Genomic DNA, 16,753 nt, shown 5'->3' with positions numbered 1-16,753 from the left:
TCTAGGCCAACCCCCTGCAATGCTGTAATCTTTTTGCCCCAAAATGGCTTGAACCCAGGACTCTGAGATTAAGAGTCTCAGTGTTCTATTATAAATTGAAAGATAGTTTGAAGGATATACTCAATCAAAATGGATGGTGACTGTGAAATCTATACATTTTAATCATCCTTTCATCTTAATATGCTGAATAAACATAGGTGGAAAAGATGGACATTGAAATCGTTCTTTTGTTTGAACTTATAATAAAAAAGAAATCATTTATTGTCTCTTAGAGGAAGAATATCTTACAGGCAGAATATCTTATTTGATAATAGAACTTTCTGCTAGAAAAACCTACTTGGGAAAATAAGCTTATTACCTAAGCATGAAAGAAATACTTCAGACATTAGAAGGATTTTTGTTGTCAGAGTCTGGAATCTCTTTCCTCTCTTGTCACAGTGTCTAAAACAGAAAAAGCCACCAGATGCTATTGTTAATGCAGAACCCCTTTAACTTTCTCCCCAAGTAACCCAACTGTTAATGCATTTAATTGGTCCTCCCAGAGTAGTTTTGAAATATTGATACATTTTAAAAACATCTGTAAATTATAAATAATTTTTAAAGTTCACATTTCTCTTTTGAATGCCCATTACAGAGTATTAGTTTTCAAGCAGTTAAATAAGTTATGAGACAAATGAGTGAGTTTAATGTGGGGCCACTGATGTGAAAAAAATGTGGTGGTTGTATTATTAAAGTTGCAGCTTTTCCAAAACTGTTTATATTTCTATTGAGAGCAAATGGAGGAAATTGTGTAATAATGTATGATCCTCTATTGAAAATGGCTTGAGGCTTGGTAACTTATTACGGTGCCCACATTTTATTTTATTTTTAAAAAGGTACCGTATAACTATATTTCTTGCTTGGAAATCACATACCTTCTGGGACAACATAGAATTGTGTAGACTCAATGGGTTCTAAGTAAACTATAAGAATTGATAGTTGTGCGAAAAGACTGAAATGTGTGCTCTACGATTGATACACATATTGTGTATTATCTGAATATCACAGATGTTAAGCAAGTTTACATTATGTGATGTGCTGAGAAAATCATAGCCAAGTATTATATTTATTAGTATGGCCTTATGCCCAGCAAGTGCACAGTATTTTATCTCAATAATACCTGAGGTCTTTTTGATTTGGTCAGACCATCACATTTCCCTGACATGCCTTCTCGTATTTTCAGGGTAGCTTTCTAGACAATTAGTTGCACTTTGGTAATAATAAAAGGTATACCCTGCCTCGAAATCTGAAACAAACTATTACAAGCTATATGATATGTAGTAACTCTGGTGCAAAAAACTAAAAATAAAATACTATTCGACAGGAGCTGGTGTTGAGGCACCAGAGGCCTACTATCTGTCTGGTCAACTGACTTACCTTGGTTATATTTGTTAATTTCCTATTTAATATCATTTAAATTTGTGTTGGAATGTATGCCAAAAGTGTGTCCGGCTCCATGCACAGTATGCCTGCTTTTATGTTTGTGTACATGTAAATATGCAAATAAGTCTAGGGATATACTGGTGTGTCTGTTTTCATCCCACTGCTGGAATATATTGCTTTGTCAATTCTTTTTCTGTACAGTGTTTTCTTCGAAAGTAACCATTGTTGTAAATCCTGTCTCTGTTAAGGAACCTTACTAGGTTGTACTTCCACATACATCATACTGAGCCCCCTGGGCCCAAGGACAGTTATGGGCCCAAGGACAGGTCTGTCGTTACAGTTAACTAGCCCAGGTAGCAAAAATATATCAGCAAGGCCTGCAACTGGGAGGTGTCTAGCCCTCTGATGTACCATATTTTCTGTTTGATCATGTACTAATCCAGCAGCTGTAGGCTGCTTGGTGACTCCTAATTTTAGGAGAAATCAACGTGTTTCTGTGGCCTTACGACATAAAAGTGGGACTCAAGAGGTAACTGATTTGCTTTACATATGGATTCATAGGTTCTTCAAGTGGCTCCATGCACAGTAGTAGCACATATACGTAACTGGCCAGGCTGACCACTTGGTAGTAGCATCAAGAATTGTGGAGAGGCCTTCCCCCCTCACTGGTCAGCAACTTGAAGCAGGTGAAACTGTCTATGACAGGAATGGCAATCCCTCAACTGCTGTTGCTGTGGTCATGAAACAATGTCAGAGTCTTATGGCTGATAAGGCTTAAGGTGCTGAAAGCAAGTCGACACCAGCCTACTAATTCTGTTGTGGGAGATCACATGCCTCCTTTGGTGCTCTGTTATGTCTCCAAGAGGATGCTCACATCCAGCTGTAGCAATAAGTGAATGCTTTTGTCCTGGGGTAGAGTTTTGATTTCATCAGTCTTATGTATATTTCACGGCCTACAGTGTCCATAACAATATATGCATGAGACGCTAGGCTAAAGGTGAATTTCCACCCTCGTGCAGCATCATTCTGTGTGGTGTTTAGCATATTTTGTGTATCAGTACCTCCTTTGTATATAGTGAGGGGGGAAAGTATTTGATCCCCTGCTAAATTTGCCCGTTTGCCCTCTGACAAAGAAATGACCAGTCCATAATTTTAATGGTAGGTTTATTGTAGCTGTGAGAGACAAAATAACAACAGGAAAAACCCCAGAAGACAAAAGTCTGAAATTGATGTGCATTATAATGAGTGAAATAAGTGGTATCTTCACTGTGTGGAACGAGCTGAGATTAGAAGCACCTGCTGTAAGGGAGAGGTCTTACCTGTAATCCCAGCTCCTTACAGTACCTGTACAAAAGACACCTGTCGACAGAAGCAATCAATCCAGCAGATTCCAAAGTAGCCGCCATGACCAAGACCAAAGAGCTGTCCAAGGATGTCAGGGACAAGATTGTAGACATGCACAAGGCTGGACTGGGCTACAAGACTATTGCCAAGCAGTTTGGTGAGAAGGTGACAACAGTTGGTGCAATAATTTGCAAATGGAAGAAACACAAAATAACTGTCAACCTCCCTCGGTCTGAGGCTCCATGCAAGATATCATCTCGTGGAGTTGCAATGGTCAGAAGAACGGTGGTGAAGCAGCCCAGAACCATGAGGGGAACTTGTCAATGATCTCAGGGCAGCTGGGGCCGTAGTCACCATGAAAACAGTTGGTAACACACTACGCCGTGAAGGACTGAGATCTTGCAGAGCCTGCAAGGTCCCCTTGCTGAAGACAGCACATCTACAGGCCCATCTGCAGTTTGCCAATGCACATCTGAATGACCCAGAGAGAACTGGGTGAAAGTGTTGTGGTCAGATGATACCAAAATCGAACTCTTTGGCATCAACTCAAGTCGTCGTGTTTGGAGGAGGAGGAATGTTGCCTACAACCCCAAGAACACTATCCCCACCGTCAAACATGGAGGGGGACATATTATGCTTTGGGGGTGTTTTTCTGCTAAGGGGACAGGATACCTTCACCGCATCGAAGGGACAATGGACAGGACCATGTATCATCAAATCTTGGGTAAGCACCTCCTTCCCTCAGCCAGGGTATTGAAAATGGGTCGAGGATGGGTATTCCAGCATGACAATGACCCAAAACACACAGCCAAGGCAACATAGGAGTGGCTCAGGAAGAAGCACATTAAGGTCCTGGAGTGGCCTAGCCAGTCTCCAGACTTTAATCCCATCGAAAATCTGTGGAGGGATCTGAAGGTTTGAGCCTTGAAATCTTACTAACTTGGAGTGGATCTGCAAAGAGGAGTGGGACAAAATACCTCCTGAGATATGTGCAAGCCTGGTGGCCACCTACAAGAAACGTCTGACCTCTGTAATTGCCAACAAGGGTTTTGCCACCAAGTACTAAGTCATCTTTTGCAAAGATGCAAATACTTACGGTATTGAACTCATTATAATGCACATCAATCTCTGACTTTTGTCTTCTGGGTTTCTGGGGGTTTTCCTGTTGTTATTCTGTCTCTCACAGCTACAATAAACCTACCATTAAAATTATGGACTGGTCATTTCTTTGTCAGAGGGCAAACGGGCAAATTTAGCAGGGGATCAAATACTCCCCCCCTCACTGTACCTTACACAACTGTTGGTCCAGAGTCTATCTCCTATCGCTGTATTTTGTTGAGATAGGCTTTGACAACTTTTTGGCTGCTGCTTTAAATTGTGTTCTGTTGTAGCCTGATTTAATTTTTAGATTGTTACGACCTGCTCTGGGATCACAACAATGGGAAATGATGGGATCTTCCGTCTTTTAAAAAATCCTTTAGAGACTTGCTTATTTTACTAAACAGATCTGAATTTTTATTAATGAACATCCCCAAATGATGAAAATGAAAGTCCCATTTTTTATATATTTGGCAACTTTACAATATCCAAAGCTCTGATAGGAAACTAGGCCCAGCTGGAGCTGTGAGGATGGAAGGTTGCCTGTTTCCCTTCTTCACAAAACAAACGTGTTCTTTACGTTTGGCAGAATGGGGTGGGGTGAGAAGGTATCATTGTGCTGAGAGAAGATCTGCATGAAAAGGCTTGAACAACTGCCCCTTACATCACCATCCACCCAAAAGCAACCTGAAGCACAACCATATGAATGTCAGTGTAAACAGTGCTTCTTTTTTTCTTAAAAAAAGAGGTGCAGGAAATCCCAACTTTTTTTTTGACGGACAACCCTAAGTTGTTGACTGCTTTCAGGAGGACACCAAAGTTGCTGAGCTGCTTTTAGGGAGCAACCAGAAAACGTGCCTCCCTGAAAGAGCTTCTTTCGGAAGAGAATAAAAGCACCAGCTGCCAGCCCATCCAGATTCCTCTACCCAGAAAACACTCAGCCTGCCCTCAACACCAGGATAATTATGGACACAGAGAGGGTCTGCCGGAACCCTCAGGAGAGGTGCCGGAACTAAGTCTGATAGGTTGACGGTGGATTCCTGATGTCTAGTCCTGGCTTATCTAAGAGCTCCTTTGAGTCAGGAAGGATATTTTAATTCTTCCAGGAAAGTACTGATGCCTCCTTTGGAGAGAAAGCTTGCTTTATGGTTGCATACAGGTCTCACTTACAGAACACAATGCATTCCCTGGAAATTGTTTGTTAGGCGAGCGTTCACATAACGAGTCCATGATTTCCATTGCTTCCTATGGAAGCATTTCTAATCTGGGATTTGTCCAGTCCCCCTTCACCAAAAAAACACAACACCATGGTTTTTGCTTAAATGACTGCAGCCATCCAACAGAAAAGATACAAATGAAAAACTGAATTTCTGATATCTCCTGCTCCCTGCCTGATCTCTCCCCCCCTCTCCCTCCCTGCAGGGTTTCTCCCTGAAAAGGCAGTAAGGAACAAGTAAGGAAGTCATAGAATCATAGAGTTGGAAGAGACCACAAGGGCCATCCAGTCCAACCCCCTGCCAAGCAGGAACCTGAATCAGATACCTGAATCTGTGGGGTGTATAGTGATGTTTCAGCCTAATTATTTACATTCGGATAAGCGAATTTTTGCATAGTGAGCGGGACCTATGTGTAATTGGATCTAGCTGATAATGTCCTGTAAAAAAGCGATGTTTTGCCCCAATTGACCAGCTAATTGCATCATAACGAGCACGCAGCTGATTTTGTTAGGAGGTTCCACTAATTTTAACAGGGGCCTAGAGCCATTTCCATGTTCTTTACAATTTTTTTAATTGTTTTGCTTTGAGCTGATTATAGAGTGGTGTTTTCAAAAGCACTCAAGCCCCTGTTGATTTGGATCACAAGCCTGTTAAGAGCTTTGGCTATGTCAGCCAAAATAAAGGCAAATACATAGAAAAGGGAGAACAGAGCTCCTACTTTTCTGCTTGCAAAACAGTTGAGCCCAAATGTGTGTAAGTCATGCCCCTTTCTGATGCCTGGCCACGTTGTTCAGAAGCAGCTCTGTTAATTCAGTGAGCGGCACTGGGGGATAAGATCACTTTCAAGACTTCACAACTATTGAGGTTGGCACATGAGTGGCTGGCTGCTTGCACCACAGAGGTGCTTTGTGCTTTGATGCCTCCTTCATCCCACCCCTGTGGAATAACTCCTTCTGGTATTACTTCACTTTTCTGTTAGCAGAGCACTTTCCCCATAAATATGACTGAACAGGTGTTACTTTGCCACTAACTGAGTTTCCAGCTGTCTTCCTCCAACACAGACAGGGCAAAAATCTGTTGTTTGGTCCTATTAGGCAGACTAGAGTGCTCTCGAGCCCGAGACGGAGATCTTTCTTGCAGGATATGGTAGTTTTGTTGCCAGAAGATGGCCAGGAAGGCCTGGCTAGCTAACAAAGACAGTCCTTCAGCTGCTGGGTGTAGTTCCAGCTTTGCATTGCCGTTGGCAGCGGCACAGAGAGTGCTGCAGTGTGGCCAGCCAGAAAAATTAGGAAATAAGGACCTCTTTTATTTACTCAGGCTGCTGAATCATGGGCATTCCTGTCTGCTTGGAGAAAAGTCAGGCAGCTCTACTTTCCACTGGAAATCTCAAGAGTGTTTGGTACTTTCATCTCAGTGTGTTCACACACTTGTTTTAATGTGCTTTATGGAAATGGTGAAACTCAGCAAGTAAGAGCTGCTGTGGGGTGGGGGGAGCTCCCCTCGATGCACTAATGATCCATTCAAATCTGCATGTGTAAATAGACTTCATAGCCCATGCAGCTGATTTCTAGCATCTTTTCTCTCTCTTCAATTGCACAAGCTAGGCCTCGCTTTAGACGTCAGCTGGTGTGAAGTGCCTGGTTCCCAAAATTAAAAATTAACATGGACATGCTAAGTGCATCACATTGGAACACAGAATCCTTGCAGTAACACAAAAAAGGCATTTACAGTAAGTAGCACTTAGTGACTGGTAGGATTTAAAGGGAAATATGCACATGTGTATACACTCACACACAATCGTTGATTTAGAAAATGTACTTTATCTCCCTCACTCCTCAAGTCATGAAATACTCTGGGGAACGCTTCAGGGTATAGTCTGTAAAAATCCCACTGCTTCTCAAGACAAATTTAATATGTGTGTCCGTAAATGGACTTTGGATCAAAGTAGTTTGAAAACAAAAGTTGTGTATAAAAGTATATAGGTTAATATGAGTAGCATTGGCCTCCTTCAGCATGTCCTTTATGTATCTGTTTCTGCATTGCCATGGAGTTCACAGTATTCCACTGCTCAATTTTGTAAGGCATGAACTATACAGTATATTACAGGGTCTTATTCTTTTTACATCTATCTATCTATCTATCTATCTATCTATCTATCTATCTATCTATCTATCTATCTATCTATCTATCATAGCAGCAGCCAATACTGCATTTTGATGCAGCTTCTGAAACCACTCACAAGGTTCCCAGGCTGAAAACGTTCTGCCCTCAGCTGCTTTTACCACAATTACTGAGAGGACGCTGGTATTTGTAAAAGCAACTTTTCCCCTTTTCCCCCTTTTGATGGGTGGGTGATTTTCTGTGGAAAAGCAGTGCAAGAAGTTGCCCAGGTCCCTCTTTGTTTATTACTTATTTCAACCCCTCACAAGGAATTTACAGTAAAAAAAGTTAAACCAAACAATTGTTTTAAACGGATACATTTGTGTCAGGAAGAGGCAGCAATCAAATCAATAAAAAGCTTGGTGGAATACCAAAAAAAATATGTCTTTAGGGACCACAAGCAAGCTTCATTTTGTAAAGCAGAAAAAGAAAGGTATTGAAAAGAAACATGGAACTCATCACAACATATTGGTCAGTCCTCAAAATGCAGGTCATCTTCAATCCACAAACGAGGCATATGAATTCAATGGACCTTATAGGAGGAACTTACTCCCTACCTTGATAGCAGCAACACTGTTCAGCTAGTTTCCGAAAGGCTGTTGCCTGTTTCTGCCCATATTTTAGAGTAAACATGGCTGCTACTGCACATTTCCCATGGGTTTTATGATTGCTAGTTCCATATCCTTTCTGGAGTCAGCACATCTTGCTTTGCCATTGTTTTGGCTTTGATAATGTACAGCAAAGAGATCCCTTACATTCTGTGTAATTGCACAATGGTGACATGAGGCTCCCTGGTCTGCTTCTATCTCCCTTCTGTGGAACTCTACCGTGTTTCTCATATTATAAGACATGTCTTATATTTATTTTTTCCTCAAAAAAAACACACTATGGCTTATTTTCAAGGGATGTCTTATTTTTTTCCTCCTCCTCCTGCCGTGGCCGGCATTGCTGCTGCGCCTATCACTATGTCTTATTTTCGGGGTATGGCTTATATTCCTTGAATGCTTAAAAATACTGCTATGGCTTATTTTATGGGTATGTCTTAAAATATGAGAAACAGGGTAAGCAGCCATTACTTGGTACAGAGCTGATCCTCTGTGTGGATTTCTCCCAGTCTGTTTCACCCAATTTGTATGTGCAACTTCCTTCCTCCGTGTGCCCACCCCTCCAATCTTCCCTAGGAAATTCTTGTTAATTTCTGTTCATACCAAATGGGAAATCTTACCAGGTATCAATGCAGCAAGAGATCCCTTTACAGTGTAGAAAATGTAGAATTTCACTTTTAAAATGGAGTTGCAATAATTAGCTCTCTGCAGTCTTAATATTGTTTTAAATGAGATATCCTTTTAACACTAGGGGTTATTATTCCACTGAATCATTTTGGGCCTGATTCATGAGAATAAGTCAGTGCTGCTTCTGAAGTTCATTGATCTTCATTTTGGAGGGGGGGTGTCTTATGTTAAAGTTGAAAGAACCTTAGAAGGAAGCAAAGGGAGCTAGTTTTTTAAAAAAAGGAAAGGAAAGTATACCAATAAACAAAATAAGTTTGAGGAGAACAGTTATAGGTAAAGTAACTGTAATAGTAATAGTAATAGGTAAAGTGATCAGGCACTAGCTACAAAAGGAAAGTGATTTTAATACAATAGAGTCTTGGCAGTAGTGCAATGTTCCAAACACTCACCAATCTACAAATATTGCTTTTGGTGTTTAAAACAAAGACCAGAATATCCCTTAAAGTTTCAACAAAATGAAGCAGTTGCATTTGAAGCTCCAGCTGCTTGATGTTGATCAGTGCTCCTCACAGAACATGAATCATTTTCCTTGAAATGGTTTTCTTGTGCCCCTTTAAGGACAGTAGACTTGATGAGAAAGAGAGTGTTTTGGTGGGTGGGGTGTTCTTGGAAGGGCTGGGGACATGGAAAGAATGCTCAGGACTTGATTCTTCAGGGAGCCAAGCCATATGTCTGGAGGTTTCCCCCCCCCCTCCCTTCCTGGCTGAGCACTTCAGGAGGGGAGGGGAAGCTGGTCAGATCATGCCCTGAGGAGCTGTAATCCATCAGGCAGGAAATATTTCAAGACAGCCCTTTCCCCTAAAGGAACCCAAAGGAAAAGAACTGCCAAGGGGTGAGGGTGTTGTGGGATAGACAAAGGGGTGGTAATTATGGACTTTCCTGAGGTCCAAAATTCTGTCAAAGGGGGGGGGGTGTCTCTGTAGATTGTGTGTGTGAGAGAGATGTGCATTATGTGCACACATTTGCACATTCTAACACGTACATTAAGGGACGCAGGTGGCGCTGTGGGTTAAACCACAGAGCCTAGGGCTTGCTGATCAGAAGGTCGGCGGTTCGAATGCCTGCGACGGGGTGAGCTCCCGTTGCTTGGTCCCAGCTCCTGCCAACCTAGCAGTTCGAAAGCACATCAAAGTGCAAGTAGATAAATAGGGACCGCTCCGGCGGGAAGGTAAACGGCGTTTCCGTGTGCTGCTCTGGCTTGCCAGAAGCGACTTTGTCATACTGGCCACATGACCTGGAAGCTGTACGCCGGCTCCCTCGGCCAATAATGCGAGATGAGCGCCGCCACCCCAGAGTTGGTCACGACTGGACCTAATGGTCAGGGGTCCCTTTACCTTTACCTTTAATGCGTACATTAGGATTTGTCAGGTGAAATTATGAGATAATGTAAAAGTTATATTGGTAAAGTTACATCTGAAGTTTTGTAATATGTGCAATGTGATGTTCCTCTTTGACATTTTGTTGGAAGCTCTCCATGGCCACTCCCACCTCTAAGACCATGGGTTAGCAAACTAAGGCCCAGGGGCCAGATGCGGCCCAATCACCTTCTAAATCTGGCCCACAGACGGTCCAGGAATCAGCGTGTTTTTACATGAGTAGAATGTGTCCTTTTATTTAAAATGCAACTCTGGGTTATTTGTGGGGCATAGAAATTTGTTCTTTTTTTAATTCAAATTATAGTCTGCCTCCCCACAAGGTCTGAGGGACAGTGGACCAGCCCCCTGCTGAAAAGGTTTGCTGACCCCTGTCTAAGATCATTTCTCCTGATACAGTACATTGCTTTCCGTGCCTCTCCCTTCTCTAGCTCGGGCATCCTGCACTGACTCCCTCAAACATACCTGCTTTTTCTACCTTGCTGCCCTTTGTGCTTGAAAACACCTCACAGAACACAACTTCACATCCTTCAAATCACTCTTTAAAAACTATGTTTTGCATGTGCTATTACAAGCATTGCAACTTGCCAGATGGGATGACCTCCCCCCCAATCTTTTCCCTCAACATGTTGTTCTGGGGATTCTCCCAAGCCCATTTTAGAGGGTGCAAGGGACACACAGGGTGTGGGGAGGAGAATCCTGCCCTAAGTGTGTGATCAAGCCTAAGTTTGTGTAAAGGAAGCAACTAACTTTTGCAGGCCAAGGACTTGTCCCTTTGTATCCTGTGAAGCATCATGCACATTGAAGCTGCTGTATGATATTTAGAGAAGGTATTGCCCTAATGAATGTAGCCTACTTACTGTAAAATATTTTGTCTAGAAGATGGGACAGCTGAAGTCAAATCTGACTTCTGTGCTTCTTCCCATATCGGTAGGCTGCCTTATCCGCAAGATGCTCCCTGTGTGGTAACCCATTTAATTTTTAATCTTTTTGGATCATGGAGCAGTTTGAGGATCCTGACAGGAATCGGGCATAGCTTGTGGAAAGCCTCTGAGTAATAAAGAAGAGGACACAAACCTGTCCACTGTTCAGCTTGCACTTAAAAGCATTGTTGCAATGGGCAAGGATCCAGGAATGGTATTGGTTGTTTTCTTAGGGTTAGGTGGTAGCTGTCTGGCATTGATAGTGAGATGGTGTTGTTATCGGTTTCGAAATGCAGGAAAAGGACAAATCCTCTTCTGTTTCCTGTGGATAAGCATAAAGTTCACAATCTGGTGAAATCTTGTTACTTTAAAGAAAGCAGACTTGAAATGTTTTTCTGTAAGCCAATTGTGGCTTTTATGTTGTATGATAAATAATTTGGCTTTTAGAGACTGTAGGTATTAAGGAATTTTGAATTTATTTATTTATTGGCACACATTTAATATGATTTCTCCAAGGGTGATTATTCAGGGTTTTTGTTTTTAAAACTGACTTGGTATTGCAAGAAATATTATTACCTATAATATAAATAAATAAATAAATAAATAGGTTTTGTTTAATACTTCAAATGTCAGGTGTTTCGTTTGCTGGATCAGTGTTTTAAACACTAAAATGAATGGTTCCGTTAAGAGACAATACACTAGGAATTTTTCCTGTGCATATCCTTTTGAGATTAATGGGTAGTTTCTTACATAGCTCTCATTCACTTCAATGTATATGAATAAGAGAACTTTGTGCTAGTTTGTACTCTAAATAACTAGAAACAAATCATTTGACAGAATAAACAGTTGTACACGAATGGAACTGAAATCAGCATAAATTTATGTTAATATACAGTATAACGATACAAGTATTTTGAGTTAACTAATTTTTGACTCTAGCAGTGAAACACTTCTTCTTAGAGTATTTTCTGTCATGAGTGATTTGTAGACATTATCCATCTAAAAATGAAATTGACAAATTGGTTTCTATAGGTTTCAGCCTAAAACCCAGAAATGAAGTAGTATAATAGCTAAGTCATTTTAGTTACTACTTGGCGTATGTTCTTGTTTGTCTTTTCATTGTTACTCATAAATCTTTCAGCTTTTACCATAATAATTTGTCATTTGTTCCTGTTTCCAGTTTTTTTTTGCAAGTTGCTTTGTCTATGATCACCTAAATGTTCAGGCTCTGTTTTACTAAGGAAGTTCCGCCGGTAAAGTTTTTTTTGCAAAGAGGAAGAAATGGTGGGCAACCTCTTGAACTTTAGAAGAAGATAATACACGGTTCGAATCTAGCTTTTGTGAAGTTCACTCCTTTCACTTAACCCTGGCTGACTCAATATAAACCTAATACAAAGTCACATGTTATTACATAGCTGCCAAGTTTTCGCTTTTCTCACGAGGAAGCCTCTTCAGCATAAGGGAAAATCCCTGTAAAAAAGGGATAACTTGGCAGCTATGGTTATTAGCCATGTATTTATCTTGGTGCTGGTTAGTAGCTGCTAAATTATCTGAGTTCAAGTGGGAAACTGCAACAAAGTAGTAAGAGGGTGTCACCAGCTCCCAACAGCCATGTTTCTGAAGATATTTTTTTCATTGTGTTTTATGCTTTCTTCTTTAATTCTTGTACCTGGGCACCAAAATTCCTAATAACCCATTAAACTATGTTCTTTTCAGGACCAAGTTTAATACAAAAGCGAGAAAGTTGAATTACTCTGTTTTTATTAAATATTAGGCATGCGGGTGACTCTTAATTCTAAAATGATTTTCTAATACTTTTTCCATGGTTGGCACTTCGAGTTGTTCCCGTAGTATACAAATCATTTTATGGTGGATACAAAAGACACATTAAGTATATTAAAATCTGCATTTTAATAAAGATGTCAATGCATAATATGCATCAAGCAACCACAAATGATAAAAGCAATAAAAGGATAATGCGGGAACAGACCGATTTCATGGCTTTTTCCTAGTTTACCATCTGATTTGAATTAGTATATTATAGAAGATGGGTGCGGGTGCAGAAGGCAGTCTGCCGATGTTGTACAATTTCATGTGCATTTCAATACATTTCTGATCAAATGTATATATTCATGACAAGTACCGTCTGAAGAGGAAGCCCTTAACCGTTTGTTTCTCTTACCTCCCTTTTTTCAGATGGAGTAGACATTGAGGATGACCCTTCCTGCTCATGGCCAGCTTCTTCACCTTCAAGCAAAGATCAGACTTCCCCAAGCCATGGAGACGGCTGTGATTTTGGCGAAGACGAAGGTGTTCCTGGACTGCCCTACCCCTGCCAGTTTTGCGACAAGTCGTTCAGCCGCCTCAGCTATTTGAAGCACCACGAGCAAAGTCACAGCGACAAGCTCCCTTTCAAGTGCACGTATTGCAGCCGCCTTTTCAAACACAAGCGGAGCAGAGATCGCCACATCAAACTCCACACGGGGGATAAGAAATACCACTGCAGTGAGTGCGATGCAGCGTTTTCGAGAAGCGATCACCTTAAAATCCACCTAAAGACTCATACCTCTAACAAGCCATATAAGTGTGCCATTTGCCGGCGTGGGTTCCTCTCCTCTAGTTCGCTTCATGGTCACATGCAAGTCCACGAGAGGAACAAAGATGGTTCTCAGTCTGGCCGGATGGAGGACTGGAAAATGAAGGACACTCAGAAGTGCAGTCAATGTGAAGAAGGTTTTGATTTCCCCGAAGACCTTCAGAAGCACATAGCAGAATGCCACCCGGAGTGTTCCCCGAATGAAGACAGAGCTGCTCTTCAGTGCGTTTACTGCCACGAACTCTTTGTAGAGGAAAGTTCCCTTGTAAACCACATGGAGCAGGCTCACAATGGAGCGGAAAAGAAACACATGTGCAGTATTTGCTCAGAGAACTTCCATAGTGTCGAAGAGCTATATAGCCACATGGATAGCCACCAGCAGCCCGAATCATGCAACCATAGCAACAGCCCCTCTTTAGTGACTGTTGGCTATACCTCAGTGTCTAGCACTACACCAGATTCAAACCTCTCAGTGGATAGTTCAACTATGGTTGAAACAGCTCCCCCCATAACAAAAGGCCGTGGAAGAAAACGGGCAGCCCAACAGGTGACAGATATCACGGGGCCTTCAAGCAAGCAAGCCAAGGTTACCTACAGCTGCATATACTGCAGCAAGCAATTGTTTTCGAGCCTTGCAGTGCTCCAGATACACCTGAAAACTATGCATTTAGATAAACCCGAACAGGCCCATATTTGCCAGTATTGTTTAGAAGTATTACCTTCGCTTTACAATCTGAACGAGCATCTTAAACAAATACACGAAGGCCCAGATCCTGCGCTGATTGTTTCGACCATGCCTGCTATGATCTACCAGTGCAACTTCTGCTCGGATGTTTTCAATGACCTCAACACTCTTCAGGAACACATTAGATGTAATCACGGATTTGCAAATCCAGTTGCTAAGGACAGTAATGCGTTCTTTTGTCCCCATTGTTACATGGGATTTCTTACCGATTCTTCTTTGGAAGAGCATATTAGACAAGTCCATTGTGATCTCAGTAGTTCCCGTTTTGGTTCTCCTGTGCTGGGAACCCCCAAGGACCCAGTTGTGGAAGTATATTCTTGTTCTTATTGTACAAATTCCCCAATATTTAATAGTGTTCTTAAACTGAATAAACATATAAAGGAAAATCACAAGAACATTCCGTTAGCGCTAAACTACATTCATAATGGAAAGAAATCTAGAGCCATGAGCCCCTTATCTCCAGTGACTATAGAGCAGGCTTCTTTAAAGATGATGCAAGCTGTTGGTGGTGCCCCTCCACGCTCTACTGGAGAATACATTTGCAATCAGTGTGGTGCTAAGTACACTTCCTTGGATGGTTTCCAGACTCACTTAAAAACACACCTTGACACTGTCCTACCCAAACTGACTTGTCCTCAGTGCAACAAGGAGTTTCCAAACCAAGAGTCCCTGCTGAAGCACGTGACCATCCACTTCATGATCACCTCCACTTACTACATCTGTGAAAGTTGTGACAAGCAGTTTACTTCAGTGGATGACTTGCAGAAGCACTTGCTTGACATGCATACCTTCGTGTTTTTCCGCTGCACTTTGTGCCAAGAAGTGTTTGATTCAAAGGTCTCCATTCAGCTTCACCTGGCCGTGAAGCACAGCAACGAAAAGAAGGTGTACAGGTGCACCTCCTGCAACTGGGATTTCCGCAACGAGACGGACTTGCAGCTCCATGTCAAACACAACCATCTCGAGAACCAAGGAAAAGTGCACAAGTGTATCTTTTGTGGCGAGTCTTTTGGTACCGAGGTGGAGCTGCAGTGCCACATCACAACACACAGCAAAAAGTACAACTGCAAGTTTTGCAGCAAAGCATTTCATGCCATCATACTGCTGGAGAAACACTTGAGGGAAAAGCACTGCGTCTTTGAAACAAAAACCCCTAATTGTGGAACCAATGGAGCATCTGAGCCAGTTCAGAAAGAAGAAGTAGAGCTACAGACCTTGCTGACAAATAGCCAGGAGTCACACAATAGCCATGATGGCAGTGAAGAAGACGTTGATACATCTGAGCCAATGTACGGATGTGATATTTGCGGGGCGGCCTATACAATGGAGTCTCTCCTGCAAAACCACCAGCTGCGAGATCACAACATCCGACCTGGGGAAAGTGCCATAATTAAGAAAAAGGCAGAACTGATTAAAGGGAACTACAAGTGCAATGTGTGCTCTCGGACGTTCTTTTCAGAAAACGGACTCCGTGAACACATGCAGACACATTTGGGTCCGGTGAAACACTATATGTGCCCAATATGCGGTGAGCGGTTTCCGTCTCTTCTGACTCTTACAGAACATAAAGTCACACATAGTAAGAGCCTAGATACAGGGAACTGCAGAATTTGCAAAATGCCTCTTCAGAGCGAGGAAGAGTTTTTGGAGCATTGCCAGATGCACCCTGATTTGCGAAACTCCTTGACAGGATTCCGTTGTGTGGTATGTATGCAAACAGTGACTTCCACTTTGGAGCTGAAGATCCATGGGACATTTCACATGCAGAAGACGAGCAGCACTTCGGCAGTGCAGGCCACAGGGCGAGTGCAGCATCTCCAGAAGCTGTACAAATGTGCTTCTTGCCTGAAGGAATTCCGTTCAAAACAGGACTTGGTGAAACTTGACATCAATGGCCTGCCATATGGTCTGTGTGCTGCCTGCGTTAATCTCAGCAAAAGTGGCAGTCCAAGCGTCAACATCCCTTCCAGCAGTAATAGGCAAGGCATGGGCCAGAATGAGAACTTGAGTTCCGCAGAGAACAAAAGCAAAGCAGGAGGGTTGAAGACTCGTTGTTCAAGTTGCAATGTTAAATTTGAATCGGAAAGTGAACTTCAAAACCACATCCAGTCAGTCCATAGAGAGCTCATTCCAGACAGCAATAGTACACATCTGAAAACACCACAAGTATCACCAATGCCCAGAATCAGTCCATCTCAATCTGAAGAGGTAATTCTCTTTCTTTGCTTAAAAGCAGACCTTTGATTTATTTAAAAAATGCATAGTATCATTTTTTATTTTTTATTTTGCTAGTTATTTGCCAGGATATGCTTAGCCGGAATGTGTGGTGTATCTCCCATAGCCATTAGCTAGCTAGCAATTACTTGCTTCTTGATAAGCCTTGTGTTTTGGCTTGAATGATGCAGAGTAGGACTAATTCCAGTCTCCCTAGGATATTGTCTTCTTTATCACTGAAGAGAATAATCTTCATGCCAGCACAACTGAGAGCTGGAATCTTAGCTGAGGTTCATTTCGAGTTGGAATCCCTAGTTCTGAGTTATGCTTACGGCACAGAGTGTTAATGACACAAAAGTAAACTACATC

General features: G+C 42.0%; 1 protein-coding gene across 12 annotated transcripts in view; it reads left to right on the top strand.

Annotated features, from left to right (window-relative positions):
• The window catches only part of ZNF521 (zinc finger protein 521), a 290,508-nt gene that overhangs the window by 109,964 nt on the left and 163,791 nt on the right, over positions 1 to 16,753 (top strand). For all 12 annotated transcript variants that reach the window (XM_035125723.3, XM_035125714.2, XM_035125716.2 and 9 more), the window contains one exon: positions 13,026 to 16,378. In XM_035125723.3, coding sequence (XP_034981614.1) covers positions 13,466 to 16,378 — 2,913 coding nt within the window. In that variant the 5' untranslated portion in view covers positions 13,026 to 13,465. The remainder of the gene's footprint in view (positions 1 to 13,025; positions 16,379 to 16,753) is intronic.

This window comes from Zootoca vivipara, chromosome 8, assembly GCF_965207765.1.
Source record: "Zootoca vivipara chromosome 8, rZooViv2.hap1.1, whole genome shotgun sequence".
NCBI classification, from domain to species: Eukaryota; Metazoa; Chordata; class Lepidosauria; order Squamata; family Lacertidae; genus Zootoca; species Zootoca vivipara.
This window is presented reverse-complemented; position numbering and strand designations above follow the sequence as displayed.